Here is a 19204-nt window from a genome sequence, read left to right as displayed (position 1 = left end):
ACGTACGCACACAGCCGTACACACACCCGTACACACACACCTGTACACACACAGCTGTACACACACACACACGTACAGACACACACACACACCTGTACACACACAGCCGTACACACACAGTTGTACACGCCACCGTACTCACACAGTCGTACACACACAGCTGTACTCACACAGCCGTACACACACACAGCCGTATACACACAGCCGTACACACACCCGTACAGACACACACACCTGTACACACACAGCCGTACACACACACACACATGTACAGACACACACACCTATACACACACACCTGTACAGACACACACGTACACACACACGTACAGACACACACACCTGTACACACACACCTGTACACACACAGCCGTAAACACACACCAGTACACACACACACACACACACACACACACACACACACACACACACACACACACACACACACCAGTACATACACACACAGTCACACACCCCCGTACACACACACACACACACACACACACACACACACACACACATTGGTGGATTAAGACAGCAACGAAAGCCAGAGGATATTCAAGCCCGGGAGATTATTTGCCAACCTTTCACCCCTCAGCATCAAATCCGCCGCTCAGCGATAGACGGAGCTTAAGACCTCATTTCTCCTGCGCCGCGGTCTGAGCCTCGGCTTGACCTTGACGGTGACCTTGGCCAGAGCAGAGCCGGAGTCATTAGCATGGAGAATACTCTGCAGTCCCACTGATGAATGTAAACATCACACAACCTGGCGACACTTCTAAGCTCCCCTGCAGATGCTGGCATCATCACCGCTGGGCCAACGCCAAATCTATTTACAGGCTTATGGACAAAAAAAAAGAAGGGATTTGACAATAATATAAATTATAGTGACTTTTAGCTTAATAGCAAAGATAAACAAATAATATCAGGCAAACATAATCAATTCATTCTCATCAGCTGCTTGGAATGCATTTAGACACCTGGACATTAGATATGACATCATGAATCAACTTCAGCATCATTTATCCAACACTCATTCACATATATGGGGTGGACAAAAAAATAGAAATGCCTGTCAGTACAAGCCAATACAAGTCCATTGCATCCCGCCTCCAACATCCCCATGAAGTGGAACCAGCGCCTCTCTGAAACACGCTGAAGTAGATCATTATAATCTTGATGATGAATAATTGGTTTAAGCCTGCTATCTTTGGGTTTTGCCTTGACTACATGAATGCTGTACCTGAAGTCTAATTATTTCATTTGAAAACGACGTCTGATATATTTCATTCGTTTTAATTGAATGGTTAAATATTCCACGATAACATAGAGCAAAGATAAGCACAAATATCCCACTATATAATATCTCAAGATAATAAAACAGACTGGAAGAATCTCAATCTATTTGTTAAACTACATGCAGGCGGGAACAAAATACAACTCTGCTGCTCTACAATTCCCTTTTATCTCGACATAATGAATCTGTGTCCCGTGTTTTATCTCTCGGTGAAAGATGTATCCCTCAATAATGATGAGTGTAAATTACCCGGCCTTCAGCAGCACATAAATACGAGTCATGGGAGGGCTTTCGACGCTGTAATAACGCTCTGATTAATGTTTAAATGCCTGGGAATGGATATTGCTCTTGAAGGATGGACGTGGTTTTCAAATGTCAGCCCGGCTAATGCGCAGATAAGAGGAGCCGTGGGTCGACGAAATGAAAAACAAACCCCACGCAGCTCTGCTTCGGTGACCTCAGATAACCTCTGGTGTCACAGCTTCTAAATCCTTCAGAGGCGCACTATGTGGCAGCCGGTCACAGCTTCTAAATCCTTCAGAGGCGCACTATGTGGCAGCCGGTCTCAGCGGCAAACAGAGACATATTGTTTCACAGTCTTCCTCCAGGATTAACATCTCAGGGGTGTCAGGGGACGTCGGCGGCGCTGCTATCTGAGCGCAGAGCGCAGCCGATGTAAATTCATTAGCTGTTTTTTTTTTTCACTGCGAGGCGCACAGGTGAGCTTTGAAGAAGCGCCATGACATCTGTATCAGAGCGTGTGCAACATGCGCGCACCAAATCAACCGGCGTAGGACGTTTTTCATTTTCCTTTTTCCGTTTTCATTTTCTGGGAGCTGTCTAAAGTTGACAGAATCTTTTAATTTACCTGCAAGAAACCAAATGCGACACGGCAGAAATAGTGATGTGCATGATGGAGCCCCGGGGGATCGGACCGTCTCGTGAGTCTTCTGAATCTTTGATGACACTTTAAAAAGAAGCTGTGGGCGGGATTTGTGTGTTCAGGAACATGCAGGTATACATGCAGGGCTGAGTATGCAAGTTTACATGTAAGAGATAATTAAAGGGGTGTCAGGGTGATTGTAGTTTTACTTTTTCTGCTGTTTTTTTAACTTTATAACTGTCTGACAAACCTCATTTTTATATATATGTTCAATGTTAATATGTCAAAATGAATAAAAATTGAAGTGACATGTTGAATGAATGATTGTTGAGTAGTTTTATCAAAGCGAAAAGTCACAAATAAAACTTGAATTGTGTTTTGTGTGTTGTGGAAGTGCGCTTTGTCTTCTTTCTCTCTTATAAATCAAGCTGTGGTCTGTTTGGTGTTTCTTACTTTGAGGTTGGGAACCGCCTGATTAGAGGAATAGTTCGGCGTTTTGGGAAATTGAGAGTTAGACGAGAACATCGATACTCCTCTCATGTCTGTTGGTAATGTAAGGCTCCAGCCAGCAGTGGCTAACTTAGCTTAGCATAGAGACTGGAAACAATCCGCTCACCAACACCTCTGAGGCGTATTTAACACGCTCTTGTCTGTTAAATCCGTACAAAACCCAACGTGCATTAATGACTATTTGCAGGTTATTTCCTCTGGGCTATGTGGGAGATTTAGAGCAGCGGCTTGACAGAGGCGGGCTAACTGCTCCCACGTTTCCAGAGTAAAAATCTTGCAAAGGGTGAGAAGACTGTACATGGAAAAGTGCCCGTGCTGCCAAGATGTAACTTGAAGACGGTCAGCTCAGCTCAGCATAAATCATGAAACTTTTCTGACGGTTTCAAACTTCTCAACAAAATCTCTGTGGGGAAAAAAAAGTCAAACTTTTCCTTTTTGTGGTTGCCTTACCTTCATACAGCCAATCGCTGAGCCCGTTGAAGATGACGCCCTCCTTGCCAGAAGACACCAGGCGGATGGAGCGGTTGTCAACCCTGGAGCGATAGTAGATGTTGTTCTCAAAAACAAAGATCTACATGAACCAGAGAGGAGAGAGAGAGGAAATACATCACGTCACATTCTGGAAAGGAAAAAACATCTCTCTAGAACACTGGAACTCCATCACTGACGTCGGGTATATTTTACCAGATATAATGTACCTGATAACAAATACCTCTCGTCAAAATACATTCAAATACAACAACACGAGGCAAATTGAAGTACCTGTAGAACTTCTCATAAAACCAAAAACAGGTATCATGGATGGACCCTAAAAAAAGGCTCAAAATCGGGGGGGAAATTTGTGAATCGTCAATAAAACATGATTAAAAATATATATATCTGAGCTATGAACTTGTTATTTGGTCCACATGTTCCTGGGACATGTGAGTCTTGTCCTGTGAAGGAAAAGTCTCCCTTCAATGTTAATGTCCACCCAAAATTTTCTCACCCTCTATCACTAACATCGGGTGAAAATCACCTGAACACATGCCTGATGAAAGAACCAGAGATTAGAGCAGAGGGACACGCCCACCTTCAATAAGACACGCCCACCTTCAATAAGACACACCCACATTCAATAAGACACGCCCACCTCCAATAAGACATGCCTACCTTCAATAAGACACGCCTACATTCAATAAGACACGCCTACCTTCAATAAGACACGCCTACCTTCAATAAGACACGCCTACCTTAACACAATGAAGATAACTCAACCACAATCACAGCTTCTTTTTCAAGCAGCTCCCGTCCAGAAAAGCCTAATAATCCCTTCCGGCTGAGTTTCACTATAAGGAATAAGCTGTTACATTATTATTATTATTATTATTATTATTATTATTATTATTATTAGTATCAACACTGGCAAGAGAAAGCCTGAGGGCAGTTTGGTATTTATACCGACGCGTTATTTGGCAGGTGGGAGACGTGGGTTAGAAGTCATGCTATCACAGCTACAATCAACCCGGGGGACCAACACACACACATGAGCCGAGTTAGCATCGAGCTTTCTCACCTGTCACACACAAGAGAGTGCACCTTTATGGCGATGACACCTCTCTTTATTATGAGAGGTACACCAAAGATTTTAACAAAAGAAAAAGAGGAAAAATAAGTCTTTTCAATTTCTGAAAAGACGGTTCTGAAAAGACGGCGAAAACCTCGGGACCAAACTCTGACTTTGATGCTTTCCGCTAACAGACCTGCAGGGCTTTCAAGATAACTGAAGGTCAACTCTTTCATTACAGAGAATAATAGATCATCAGCACCCACGGTGAGCGTGATAGGGCGGGTGGCTCTCGGGGCGAGAATTTTTAAATGTTACGACCTTAATGCCGCGCTGGAATCAATCGCAGGCTATTACGGGATCGGGTTTGCTCTGGATCTCAAGGATTAGGGAACCGGTGGGACGCTGTGCAGCAGGAATGTTGATTTGTACACGGTATAAAGGATCAACACTAAGAATAGACCTCATTTACTAATTTAGCACGTTTCAATCTTTTACTAGACACATGTCTCATGTCTCAGCAACGTGGCATTAAGTAAACACACTCGTATGAAAACTAACGAGCTGGTGAAAAGTTTCTGCGTCTCTTCACTACCTTATCCATTTTGTGGTGGAAATTGCGAATGCTTTGCATGCCATACTAAATGCTGATTATATCTCCTCAACCACAAGGTCTATTTGAATCATTAAAAAAGGTAAAATATACAGAAAACCCGTGTGAGACTAGATAAGAAGTTCATATATGTGTTACTAGTAGAATCTAGAAAAAGAATCTTCCAGGACGGATTTTCTCATTTTAATTATGGATATGATCTCTTTTTTTAAAGTAATAATAACAAATGTTTTAAGAGTATCTCTGATCTTTGATTAAGTGAAGTTAAGTATTTTTAATAATTCATTTAGTGCAGATATTGATTGTGGAATAGTGTCATAAACATGAAAAATGGACTTATATTGACTTGTAAGGCCAGGATGTGCCGAGGAGTCAGCCAGCGATGGCGGATCCACGTTCATCCTCAGAGGGAATGTTTGGACGAGATTAAACAAACGCTGGGCGGCTGAGAACCTCCGCAGCACACTGAGGGAATGTGTTCACTTCTTCACCATTACATGACGGTGCTGTTTATGGAGAATGTAAACCGAACTCATTGAAAGAAACGTGAAGGTTTCAGCGACATATTAAACATAATGAATAAAGTGTTCTCAAGTGGAGTCAAGGTATAAATATAAAAAGTATAAACGTTTGAAAGATTGTAGTGACACAGGAGAAGGTCGAAAGAAAGATTCTATTAAAATGTCTTTTGTATGAAGTTGATCCATACAAACGGTATTCATGTATTGGACACAGAGATATTATAATCTCTGTGATGAAAGAGTTGACCTTCATTAAGCTTCTTTGAAAAGTGCAATTATATACAATTAAAGTATTATTGTAGGTGAATTGGACCAAGTCTTACAGTTTCTTTTTCTCTCGATCTCTTTCAAACGCAAGCACAAAAACACACAAGCACACACACACACACACACACAGACACACACACACACACAAGCACACACACAAGCACACACACATACGCAAGCACACACATGCATGCACACATGCAAGCACACACAAACACACATACGCAATCACACACACACATATGCAAGCACGCACACACACACATGCAAACACACACACACACCCAAGCACACACACGCATGCACACATGCAAGCACACACAAACACACATACGCAAGCACACACACACATATGCAAACACACACACACACCCAAGCACACACATGCATGCACACATGCAAGCACAAACACACACACACAAGCACACACACAAGCACACACACATACGCAAGCACACACACGCATGCACACATGCAAGCACACACAAACACACATACGCAAGCACACACACACATATGCAAACACACACACACACCCAAGCACACACATGCATGCACACATGCAAGCACAAACACACACACACAAGCACACACACAAGCACACACACATACGCAAGCACACACATGCATGCACACATGCAAGCACACACAAACACACATATGCAAGCACACACACACATGCAAACACACACACACACCCAAGCACACACACGCATGCACACATGCAAGCACACACACACACACAAGCACACACACACACAAGCACACACATGTATACACACATGCAAGCACACACACATACGCAAGCACATATGCAAGCATACACACATGCAAGCACACACACACACAAGCATACACACACATGCATGCACACATGCAAGCACACACACATACGCAAGCACACACACGCAAGCACACACACAAGCACACACACACATATGCAAGCACACACACACACAAGAACACATACACACATATGCAAGCACACACACAAGCACACACACACACGCAAGCACACACACACACACACATATGCAAGCACACAAACGAGCACACACACACACACACACACGCAAGCACACACACACACACAAGCACACACACACACACACACGCAAGCACACACACACACACACACACACACACACACACACACACACACACACACACACACACACACACACACACACACACACACACACACAAGATTAGCTGCCTATAGGGAGCAGGAAGCTCCTCCCTTCACTGGGGGTTTGCTTCTCACAAACAAAAAGACGTACGCATCTTCTTTGTGCAGATCAACGGCTCTGCAAAATTAAGACGCCAGGATCCACCGAAACACCCTGACGTCTTAGCGTAAAGGATTGCTCAACATGTGGCTTGGCAGCTGTATTTGGGAGTGTACATCTGGGCGTGTGCTCATTCTCCATGGGAAAGAACACAGGATGCTCCTGAGTATCCGACGCGTCGACACAACGTGAGCTCGTTTCTTCCGACATCTCTAACTTCAACCTCCACCTTCGACAGAGGACGTCTGAACCTTCGGGGGAACCAGCTGCTGCTCGGTTTCATGCTAACGTAATTCGCCTGATGGAGCTAAAACCACTTTGTGACTAATGGTGGGAAACTTGAGGCTGTATCAGCCTAGCGACTGTGTTAATTAATCCACTGAGGAGATAACAGGTAATTAATAGCATTGTGCCGCAGAACGTTCTCACGTCGGTTCTGTCTGCCCTGCAAACCGACAGACTGGAGCTCATTACCGCGCTGACAAGTTCGACTGTGATGACGGAGGCGGGAAATGAGTCATCTCGGAAGAGTTGCAAAGGACCGCCGCGCCCTGCGAGTCTAACGATGGCTGTTTAACTTGAGATGTGTTTACTGGGAAATCTCAGAGAATCATTAGGATGATTTGAGGGAGGAATTAGTTTTTGTAGAGTTAAAAGCACACCGCTCCATCGACGTGAGGACAATTCTGCCTCCGGATTATGAAGGTCGTCTGAGTCCTGGCGACTCGGATGTTTCCGATGTTTGTCTATCGAGGACGAATAGAATAGAAAGCACAAAATAGAATACAATGCAGTAGTGAGTGTGATTAATATCCTTGAGTCTGGTTCAAACCTTTTAAAAAACAACCTATTTTTAGGCCCTTTCCTCGAAAATGTCATCCTCAAACTAAAAAGGGTGTATCTCTGCAACCGTTTGGGCTATTTGAATAATTTTGGTGTTATAATAAAAGGTACACATGTGAGATGTTGTTCAGATGTGTAAATATCAGTCTATATGTTACTGGTTAAGAGTAAATGAAGATGACACACAGAAAAAAATGAAAAGGTTTCAGGTCCGCCTAGAAAAAAATCACTTTCAGGATGATTATTTCTTTGAAATGATGCAGCTGTAAGGTCCAACTCTAACCCAAACCATAACTCAATATGTGAACATTCTCTAACCCAAATCATAGCTCAATATGTGAACATTCTCTAACCCAAATCATAGCTCAATATGTGAACATTCTCTAACCCAAATCATAGCTCAATATGTGAACATTCTCTAACCCAAATCATAGCTCAATATGTGAACATTCTCTAACCCAAATCATAGCTCAATATGTGAACATTCTCTCTGTAAAGGTTGACTTTGATAAAGTGAAGCAGAACAAAGTGAGAGAGGGTTTAGTACAGAAAGACATTCTCTAGGGGTCGAGGTCTCTAAAATTTGCATTGGGGCACATTTCGATTTTAAAAGGTTTTAAAAGCAAACAGAAAAGTCTTCAATCTGGATTGAAAGGAGCCCAGTAAGTCCTGTGCCACATCACATGTGGAGCACACGACCTTTGCAGCCCTCAATATCCCATGATTCTGTTTGAACTTGTGTATTGGTCAATGTAATGGAGCTCTGAGGTAATCCTGGTCAGCTCGTAAAGGCAGAGAATGAAGCGTAAACATGTCGTATGTGTCAGGTTTCTGTGTTCAGAGGGTCATCAATAATCTGGTAAATCTATGGACCAATGAAGAAGTCAGGCATTGACTCCACTGTTCATCCATCTTATGACTCGGTGTTACTAAATGGAAGTTACGTGATGATGATATTTACCATTAAACTGATTCCCGGTTGTCAATTGTGTGCGTGAGTGAAATGTAACCTCAGGTACGATGGAACTTGTTCCTCCACTTGTGTTTACTCAGCCGTTTAAGGTTAATTTCCTGAAATATCTGACTTGGTGATTTGACAAGGGACACTTGAATGCACCATTAATCTTGTTTTATGGGCTTGACCCACCTTCACGGGCCGCATCCGTCAAAAGGATCGACATTCGGATTAAAATCGGCGTTGGCATTTGCGCACCTCAAAGCTGCTCTAATCAACTTTCTTTTTATTAAATATTAACAATAAATGAAATGCATGTATGTAAACGGTGTCATTCTTAGCGATGAATACACAGAGAAGTACCACTCTGCAGTGTTTTAGCTTATTGTATGCCTCTTGTTTTGGTTTAATTAAGATCCATTAATGCAGGTTTAAACATAGGAAACAAGTACTTTCTCCACGTTCATCACTCATTCCAACTCCTCCCCTTAGTGGGCCACAAATCCCTCTAAATCATTCATACTATCTTCCATTAACGTTATAAAGCGACATTAAAAGACACGTTTCCACAGCTACGAGTCACACAATGCAGATACTTTGAGCCCCTCATTGATCCGCAGCAGAGAGGACACAGGGGACTTCATGGATATTTCATGGATATTGCAGTTCTTACCAGTTGCTGGTCCTGGGGCCCCCAGCCCGCGTACTGCAGCTGAGCATTCCTGACCTCTGGAGGGTTCAAGTTCCACGTCGCCCTGGGGTGCACAGACAGAGGACACAATGCAATCAGATAGAAGCGCGGACCAATGCACACAGCGGCTGTCTGCGGCTGCAGGAGAGGAACCGGCGTAGCAGGTCTGAGAAGGAAAGGTTTAAGTGTTTCCATAAATACACGGTTGGGAAAAGAGCTGCAGAGTCAGAGGCGCCGCTGCATCTATGTCTCTGTCTGAGACTGAGGATGAATGAGGTCATTAGCTGAGGTGTTTCTTGCTCTTTTTCTTTTTGCACATCGCCACTAGGTGGCAGCACACAAATGGACTCACACGGAGCTGCTGTTGACGGCGCTGTAATACTGGGACCTTTAAAAAAGGTAAATGAGTGAGGCGTCTACCAACTGGGCAAAATGGCCGTATGATGTATTGGCAGCTGATCAGTACTGATTCATTAAGCGCTACAAGTTCTGGCTTCTGGAAAATGTGTGTCATGATTTTGTGCTAAATCCAGGTCATATGTTTTGTTCATTTGAAGAAAAAAAGAAATCAAGTTTTGTTGTTGAACTTTGAAAAATAATACATCTTTTCAGTTTTCAGTAAAGTTTTTTCAACAAAACATATGACCTGGATTTAGCTCCATACACTCTCAGGTACTTTTCCCTGTGTTTTTAACACAGAGGCATGAAAATCAGAGAGGTTGAATTGCAGCAAAGAGCGCCGACTGTTTGCCGCCTGCCATGTGAGGTCACACATTACTGATTAACCCTTTCACCTCACAGAATGGGACAGAATGTGGACGTAAACAGGGCAGCTGGTGCCGCAGGTTGCTTTGGAGGAGGGGAGTTGTTGGAACAGGTGGGAATGAGGTCAGGAGGGACGTCAGAGGATAAGATCACGGAGTTCAACATGAAGGGAAAAACGCAGGTGTGCCGCCTACTTACGGAGTATCCAGACTGCAGATAATGTAGAAGGCCGTGTAAGAATACTGGTACACCTGGAAGAATAGGAAGCAGAGAGGATTGACGTCAGACATCTTCACTCGAAAACAGGTTGCAGTTTCACCTTGACATACCGATTATATATATATATATATATATGTATATATATATATATATATATATATGTATATATACATATATATATAGAATATTATAAAGTACAATATAAAGTAAGCGTACACCTACACTTTGTATGTATCTCTCTCTTTAAAGTCAGCCAACTCCATTTACAAAACCAGTAATTTGACGTCAAAGAACACACATATATATATATATATATATGTATATATATATATATATATATATATATATATATATATATATATATATATACATATATATATATATATATATAACAATGACTTAGTGCTAAAAGAGAAGAATGCATATGCAGAGCGTAGTCAACCTTTAAACCAAATTATTATTATTGTTTTGTAAAAATCAATATGAATGTCAGACTACCTTTGAAAATGAAGATTGTAGAATGAGAAGAAACAACGTTAGAAGTTAAAAAAAAAAAGAACAATAAAAACGCTTTCAACATCTCTAGCTCTGCCAAGGTTAACGAGCAACTTAACGCGCCCTTTAAATGACCTCTAGTGGCGACTCGTTAAGAGTCACCTTGCTGCAGCGATGTACAGGAAACATCCCAAGTTTCCTAATTGTCGTTTCCTTTCTCCTTGCATGCTTTCCTTCCGTCTCTCCATGCATCCCTGGTGGGAGGGACTAATGCTGCGTTCAGACCAAAAGCGTTGAGAATTGATTGATTCGCTTCATTCGCGGGCGGAGCTTCTCTACGCTGATTGCATAAGACGCAAGTGAGGGAAACGAGGATGCAATTAAGAGACTTGGGACGCACCCGCAGTTGTACTCTCGGGCGTGACATCACACCGTGACATCACTGCTGGGCGTGGCTTCACACGAGAGAGCCTCCACACTTTCACGTGCCACTTTTTTACCGACCTGCTATAAAGTCACTCTCCGATCACGCGCTCCACGTCACCATATTTGGCGCTCGTCTATTTAATCGGAAGCTGCTACAGCTATTACTCAACGTTCATCTTTGAAATGAAGTATTTATGACCATTTCTTGACAGATGAGTCACGTTAAAATCCATTCAATCACCTTGTGTGCGCTACATGCATGCATGCACTAACCCACTGCCAACGAGAGACGCGTTCACACTCCAATGGAGGACGGTTTGTTTGTGCGTTCGTGTCACAGAGGCGCCGCTACGGTGAGCGTCAAGCAGCAGCGACGGCCATCTATCACGGCGGTGGGAGGTTCGGATGGAATACGCAGCGAAAACACGGCATTCATCTCTAGTGCGTCGTAGTGTTTTCTGCAAAAGCCTCCTGGCATCTTTCACTCAGCAGCGACAGGCCCCCAAAACGCTCCACAGAGAAGTAAACACATCGCACAAGGATTCAATATATCTGATCTACTTATACATTTAGGATGAGACGCGGTTGATGCGTATCGGCGTGTTGGCAGAGCATCGTGTATTGTCACTGTGGGCCACTTCATTCACAATTGCAGAGGAATGACAAATCCCCCCAGCCAACACTTCCTGTTCCTTCGGTGGATCTCATCTCCCTCCCTGCGCGCCCGTTTTTCAGGCGCCGAGGGGTTTGTTTGCGTTCCCGCCTCCTCCCCTCGCTACAGTTCCGCTCGGCTGTGCCGGCCGCCGCCGCCGCAATCGCTGACAGGCAGCGGTGTGCGACAGGCCTTCACAACCCGCCATGATTACTTCCCCCCTCTCCCCTCACCCACCCTCCTTCCTTTCTCCCCTGCCTTTGATGCACCATATGAGCATGCACCCCCCCAACCCCATACCCATGGAGGCGGCTGACATATTTGGCTGTCAGTTTGCTAATTCAAAAAACAAGCAAACAAATGAGAAGCTCACCGGTGCAACGTTGTAGGCCAGCAGCACATGCTTCATGTCGGGAGACACCTCGTACTTGCTGGCTTTGTACATTTCCTGAGAGGCAGAAGGCAGATGTAAGAGTGGAGGAAGAAGAAAAAAAAGAAGATAAAAAGATGAGACCTTTAACCATGCGTGGTATTTTTCCATTAAACTAGTCCTTAAATGACTGCGTTTGACGGATTGCTCGGCTCCTGAAGCAAATGGGAGTTGCATTAATCTTCGCAATAGGGCTCTGCAATTTGATGGCGGACATAATGTTGTGTGTCGTCATCTCCATTTCCATCTCAACGTTACCCCCCACATGCCCACGCCCTACGTTTTAACTACGCAGTTCACATTCCACAGCAACAGTGGGTCATTTGATTAAGCTTTGTCATAAAAAAAACATTAAAGAAAAGAGCTGTGGGTGCTTTGATGTGCTGACGCTAGTTTTAATCTAATCCATGGGCAGCCACGGTCAGTCCTGTAGTCCTGTGATTGTGAGGAAGTAAAGAGAGGAGAAAAGATGACGGAAGACTTACAAACTTCTTGTTGTGCACCAAGACGGTCTTCTCGTCGGTGTCGACGTTGAACTTGACGACGTCGCCGTCACGATTACGGTATAAAAGCTCATTGCCTGCAAGGAAAGGGAGAGAAAAAGAGCATTTGACTTCAGATTTAGCTGAAAGTGTCGCGTAATAGCACATTTTAAAAGTCAGACAGAAATACAACGAGATTACTCTAATTACACAAACATATATAATTATACTGCCCTTTCAAAATAAGACAGAATCATTGGCGAGAAAAGCACCAAAAGAACCAATAACCTCAAATTCGGACAAATGGGCGGATACATTTTAACGTGAGAGCAATAATCAATGTCCTTACGTAGAAATCCTGTGACATGTGACACTCAACAGGTGGAGAACAAAAGAACGTACAGCAGTGACATCCAATGAATACGTCAGGATATTTCAACCGTCTAGTTTCCTGTGCAAGAAGTGGTGCTCGAAATGAAAAAGTCTGGCTTCAAAACAGTAAATGAACCCTTCGGAAATGTTGAATAACGCTTGATATAAAAAGCGGATCTTCAAAGTTAATGAAGTTATTATTGTTGAGCATTGACGACATCATTCAATTATAGTGGCTGCTTCTTCTTATCACCTTTCTAATACAAATATTACATTACGCTTGTTGGGTTTTATTAATTAATCAGCGACCAATAAAAGAAGAATGAGTCAGGACATAGAAGCAGGGCCGGGATAACAAGGCTGAGCAGTTACTTGTAGAATGATTGTGATCACAATTTTGGCTTCAACAATGTATCAAACTTTATCGGTTTAGCGATTATACAGCCTTGTTATGTGTGAAGGTCTTTTACATCAAGTGTTCCAAGTCAAGCAAAGCTGTCTTTGTTTAAAGTAGTGGAATCGACATTTCAGTTTGTTCTAAAGAGAGTATTGTAGTTACTTAGATTTACAGATCTGCTTAGAATAAATTGCATGTTCATATATCAGTAATAGGTAATTAACTGTATATGTTCATGGTACCTATAGGAACTGTTCAAGCGCAGTAGAACCAATATATTGAACCATTTTATGTTGGTGCAAAGAGGAAAACCGGAAAGTTCTGAAACCCCAAATCTTCAACAGCTTGCAAAAGTAATGTTTGGTAATGATCTACAACCCGGTCAACTCTGCTGCAGATACAGTAAGGTATCGATATACCAATAAAGCAACACATCCTCACTCCCAACTCATTGAATATCGTCGCTTGCTCAGCGTCCCTACACTTCCTACGATGTTGTTCTCGGTACCCTCTATCAGTTTCATGCTTTGTACCTTTTTAAATAAACTTCCAACGTAGGTTTACTTAGTTCTTACTTACTCATGCAACACAAGTACTTGCTTAGGTTTGGGTATCAACAGAACCCTCCTTTTCACTGCCTGTAAAGAAGATCCACCATTCGTGAAGGTCCTTGGTTAGTCTTAGGAGAGAATCGTGGTCGGGGTTGAAATAGGTCAACCTTGTCTTGGTTTCAGATCTCTTGTGTTGGTTTCACCTGTCTGACCTCCCATCCCGACCAACACACACTTCCTCACTGATGGGTTTACATTGGAGTATATCGAATACCCTGCGCCTATTATCAGACAAAAAACAACATATTATCTCTGGAACCACATCGTTGTTTAACTTCATTTAAATTGCTACAATACCGCAACCCTTGTGAGAAGAAACATCTGGTGTGAAACATAATTAAAGTAACCGTTAAGTTTAAGTATTTACGTAAACGTTTTTTGACTGAAACTCCTTTGGACACCCAAATGCTGTTCTATTATCTCCTATTATTACTACTATTATTTGTTGCATATTCCGATTCGTTAGGTCCTACTCTTCCCAAAAAGCTGTCTTCTTAGTATGTGGGCTGTTGTTAGGGCACCATAATACAGTTTGAAAAAGAGACCGCTCGAGGAGGCATTTTTGGGAAATCTTGCTCATATCGTGCTGGAAGTTCATACGACGACCCAAACACAGGGAAAAAGTAAAAAAGGTATAGAGCCAAAATTGGTTCTAAGGCTTTTAAAGGGTTAAAAGTGTGTTGTGTCCCACAGAGACGCTACATGTTGCCTCGGTGCGTCGGGATTGGTATAAGCAATGGTAGTAACCAAGTTGAGACTGACGACGGGTTATTTAAAATAGGAAGGGAATTGAGGAAGGCCTTTAATATGAATATATAGTCCTTTACACAATGCACAGAATGGGAGAGTGATATTTTAGCCCAAAGATAAAATGCTGGGTTTCACAACAGTGATCAAGACTCTGACTTATCCGCGTACGCATAGCTTTCAATACGCCTGAATACAAAAGCCTCCAGCACAAACACAGCGGGTTCAGGCCACTGATGTATGAAAGTTCATACAGCTTCTCATCCATCAGGCTTTTATCAGGGAAGGATACGTTTAATACAACAACTGCCCTGTTCACCTTCAGTCTGTCTGCGCTCCAGTGTCTTCCTGCTTTAGTGATCCATAGGCGCACCAGCAAACCACTCCATTCGGCGAGGTAATTAGAACCCAGAGATTGTTATGCAGAGTGCTTTCTATCTGCTAGCATATCTAATTGTCCATTAGAGGTGACAACATTACCATCACAATGGCTTCGATTCAGAACGTGCAGGGAAGAGCGGTTTCAGACATTTCAGATCGACATAGCCAACCGCGCCCTCAACAGAGAATGTCTCCTGGTTAGAAACCAATGGCATACCAACAAGGGTAGAGAATGGACTCCTCCGTGGGAATCTTGGGGATAAATAAAAGACTCCATTATCTCAGTTTGACTCCGATGAATGATCTACTCTTATATATGAGACGGTAATGGCGGACGAGCTTGAATGCGTGAAAAGAAAGACACGATGGTGACAAATCCGTGGTCGAAAGGATTGACTGGACTTTATTTCGCTTCGTGACTCGCTCTGTTTTCATAGTCAGGCTTCGATTTTTACTCTGAGACCTGCATCTCTTTAAGGAACCTTTTTTCTCCATCTTTATTCCTCACTGAGTCGCTGATCTCCTTTATCCACACGCCTCAGATATACCTCAGATCTCTGGAATCCTTCCCATCACTGCCCCTTTCCATGCCCTCCTGCTGACTTCATCATTTTAGACCTCCTCCTCATCCCTCCTTCACCTCTCCAACTCTTTGTTTTCTACTCTTTCAAAGAACCGAGAGCCATCTATCCTTTCACAGTACCCAAGGCGTTATGTCTTCCCTTCAATCTATCTCTTTCTAGCACTCTCTCCTATTCTTTCCCCTCTACTTTAGCTCGCTGTGCATTGGCCCAGGGCGCTGTTTTCCGCTCTGATCTATACCTTTCCATGGCAGTATGTCTTATTAATACAGCCTCCAGCCCTGGGCACAGACCTAACCCAGCCTCACTTCAGGGAGGAGCGGGAGTACCAGGATGAGGGAGGAGAGGGAGTACCAGGATGAGGGAGGAGAAGGAGTACTAGGATGAGGGAGGAGAGGGAGTACCAGGATGAGGGAGGAGAGGGAGTACCAGGATGAGGGAGGAGAGGGAGTACCAGGATGAGGGAGGAGAGGGAGTACTAGGATGAGGAGGAGAGGGAGTACCAGGATGAGGGAGGAGAAGGAGTACCAGGATGAGGAGGAGAGGGAGTACCAGGATGAGGGAAGAGAGGGAGTACCAGGATGAGGAGGAGAGGGAGTACTAGGATGAGGGAGGAGGAGATACGAGGCGACAGACTTGAATGAGACAAAGGAAGAGAAAGAAAATAAAAATTGCATGTTTCAACTCTTGAGACAAGTATATTTAATGAATCAGCCTTTCATCTGCGAAACTGACACTTTCATAGGTTAATTCTTGTTCATTACAATAATAGTCTAATTATCATAGTCGTGGGCATCGTTTAGGTAAATAAATAAACACTGATCTCATCAAAGTCTCCCTTTAGATCAGGAAACACGGCAACATCATTACAGCAAAGTCAGCCAGACACTGACGAAGCCGAGTCTGTATTATGAATATAGTTCTGGATGGAACATTTTCCTGGTTAGTACTTTTCCACTGTGACTTATGCTTGTGTGCATCGATGATATACTCCGTTTAGATAAGAGGAAGCGGCTGAATGGTGCATATAGTGAACCAGAGAACGGTGGGTTAGACACTGCTCTACCGATGTCTTGGCGATGACTCATCCTAAACCCTTTGTTCTCTATTGTTTGTAAGCAGCCCACTCTCTATCCTCTGCTGTTCCTGCTTCAGACTGCATTGCTCTGTGTGATGATTGAACCTTCTGTGTGCAGAGAATAAACACTCCAAAGACACATTGTCTGGTCTCAATGTTCCTCATTTCATTGTAGGGCTCACTCCGTATTGTTAAATAGTTTTTCCACCACAAGTTTCTCATAAAAACACAACAACAACATTGACAGTGTGAAAAAGCAGATCTCGGTGTATGTTGCCTGAGGCTATACGCAGGCAGGTGATGATCTCCCCGATGAGAATTGGCTTATTTTTTGGAAAAAATGTCCCCAAAAACAATTCAAATTCACAATGGAAAGTTTGAAAAATAAGTTAGCCAAACTTGATGCACCAGAACTGGAGATATAATACATTCTAGGAGTGTTATGCTATTAGCTTTAGCAATAATTTCAACATATTTTTGGGAGAAATAAAGGTAGGGTGGGTCGTCACAAAATGAGGGTGGAAAAAATACGTTTTGCTCTAAAAGGCGGCGTCCTTTTCCTTCAACACTTTCTTCAGTATTTGGAGTGTAGGCATGCAACAAAACATGCTTTCTCTTTATAAATAAGGTAACACACAGTGATTAATTACATGAATGAATGAACTTCTTAATCTTAATAATCTTAATACTCAAATTGTACCAAATGATGGTTCTTGTTTTGCTAGTACCTGAATGCATTCGGTGAACAGTCGGCCTCATTAATGCTTCAACCGAGTCTCTTTGCCCCGTGTGCACCATGACGGCTTCATTAGATGACAGATCAGAGCAGAAAGACAAGCTAACCGCTTCAAGGCTTCAACCACTTCAAGGAAATCCACTCCGGCTTCTCGGAGGGGAATTACCTCCTCCTGCTCTGCACCTGTACGTTGCTCATTCTGCTGTCTGGAGCACTGACTGTACTCAACCCTTTCTTGGAGGCACACGATCACATTCAGAGTTCTCCAGAGTGTCCTTGGTTCCTGTCGAGATGGTTCAAAACACTCAGAGTCCTCAACAGGCACTTCCTGAGAGATGAAGCCGGAAGAGGCTGATCGGTTTGATTAGTGAAAAGAATTTAACTCACCTTCAGAGTAAACACTCATGTCTGAAATGTAGAGTGATGGAACCGATTACTTGGAAATATCCTCTCGTCTACTGCATGGAAATAGAAACCGGTAATAGATGAACTCTTGATACTTCAAAGTAATAATGGGAATAATACGTCAACGTCCACAAACCCTTACCTCTACATTATACGTGTGATTTCAAAACACACTTGAATTCATTCATTAGCTGTGAGGCGAGGCATGGGCGCGGTGTTTAAGGTTCTCAACGCGAGACTCAATACGGATCTCAACATGGCCGCTAGCGCTGGAACAATAACCACAATATTGCAATATCGCCAATGACGAGCCGGCAAGCGGCCGCCACAACCGCTCATATTCACGTTTTTTGGTATTCTTTGCGAGTGGAGCCCTTCGTAAAAATTCACGATGTTCTCAAGGCTCCCGATGTGAGTCTTATAAAAGCGACACTGGGGAAGAATTACGGTGTTTCTCTGTGGCTGAATAAAATCCAGTCTCCAAAGCGGTAATACAGTCTTAAATCTTTGCCGCCGTTGGCTTTGATTTAATGTGAAATATAGGTTTATACAAAAATCAATAGGAGCTCTAATTAAAAAGCTCCCCCTCATATATTTTTGTAATTTAGTTTCTTTCATATAGATTGTTGTTGAAAGGGGACGCCACATATTGCTGTGTGTGCGTTTTTCTCTCCACAAGCAACACCACAACATGGAAATCACATTTTTGAGCAAGTTGATAAATGGGCATGCAAATAGATGAACGGCAGAGCTGAGAAACGAGCAGAAAGTCTCAAGTATGAACCTTCTGACGAACTATGGAACCACCCATGGCCACTGGCAAGCGGCTGCTGGCCGCGTTTCCCACTGGAAGTAATTTATGTTTATCAGGAATGCCAATCAGCGTGCGCCTGCTGGTTCCATCACTCACTGCCTCCCCGGCTTCTGAGTTCACGCTTACGGTTGAAAAACACGGCACATTGCAGATCCATTTATGCTTCACGCTGCTTCCCTCCTCAAATATAGATCATGT

The 19204-nt window shown here is 43.2% G+C and overlaps 1 protein-coding gene across 1 annotated transcript in view; it reads right to left on the bottom strand.

Annotated features, from left to right (window-relative positions):
• Nucleotides 1-19204, bottom strand: part of LOC306750719 (A-type potassium channel modulatory protein DPP6-like) — a gene marked incomplete at both ends in the record, with an annotated part of 137305 nt that overhangs the window by 17702 nt on the left and 100399 nt on the right. The window contains 5 exons of the mRNA XM_079234190.1: nt 3141-3261; nt 9398-9479; nt 10379-10431; nt 12346-12420; nt 12888-12982. Of these exons, the coding sequence (XP_079090316.1) occupies nt 3141-3261; nt 9398-9479; nt 10379-10431; nt 12346-12420; nt 12888-12982 (426 nt within the window). The remainder of the gene's footprint in view (nt 1-3140; nt 3262-9397; nt 9480-10378; nt 10432-12345; nt 12421-12887; nt 12983-19204) is intronic.

Source organism: Taurulus bubalis (genome assembly GCF_910589615.1).
Source record: "Taurulus bubalis genome assembly, chromosome: 18".
Classification (NCBI taxonomy): domain Eukaryota; kingdom Metazoa; phylum Chordata; class Actinopteri; order Perciformes; family Cottidae; genus Taurulus; species Taurulus bubalis.
The sequence above is the reverse complement of the archived record's forward strand: the minus strand, read 5'-3'. Positions and strand labels throughout refer to the sequence as shown.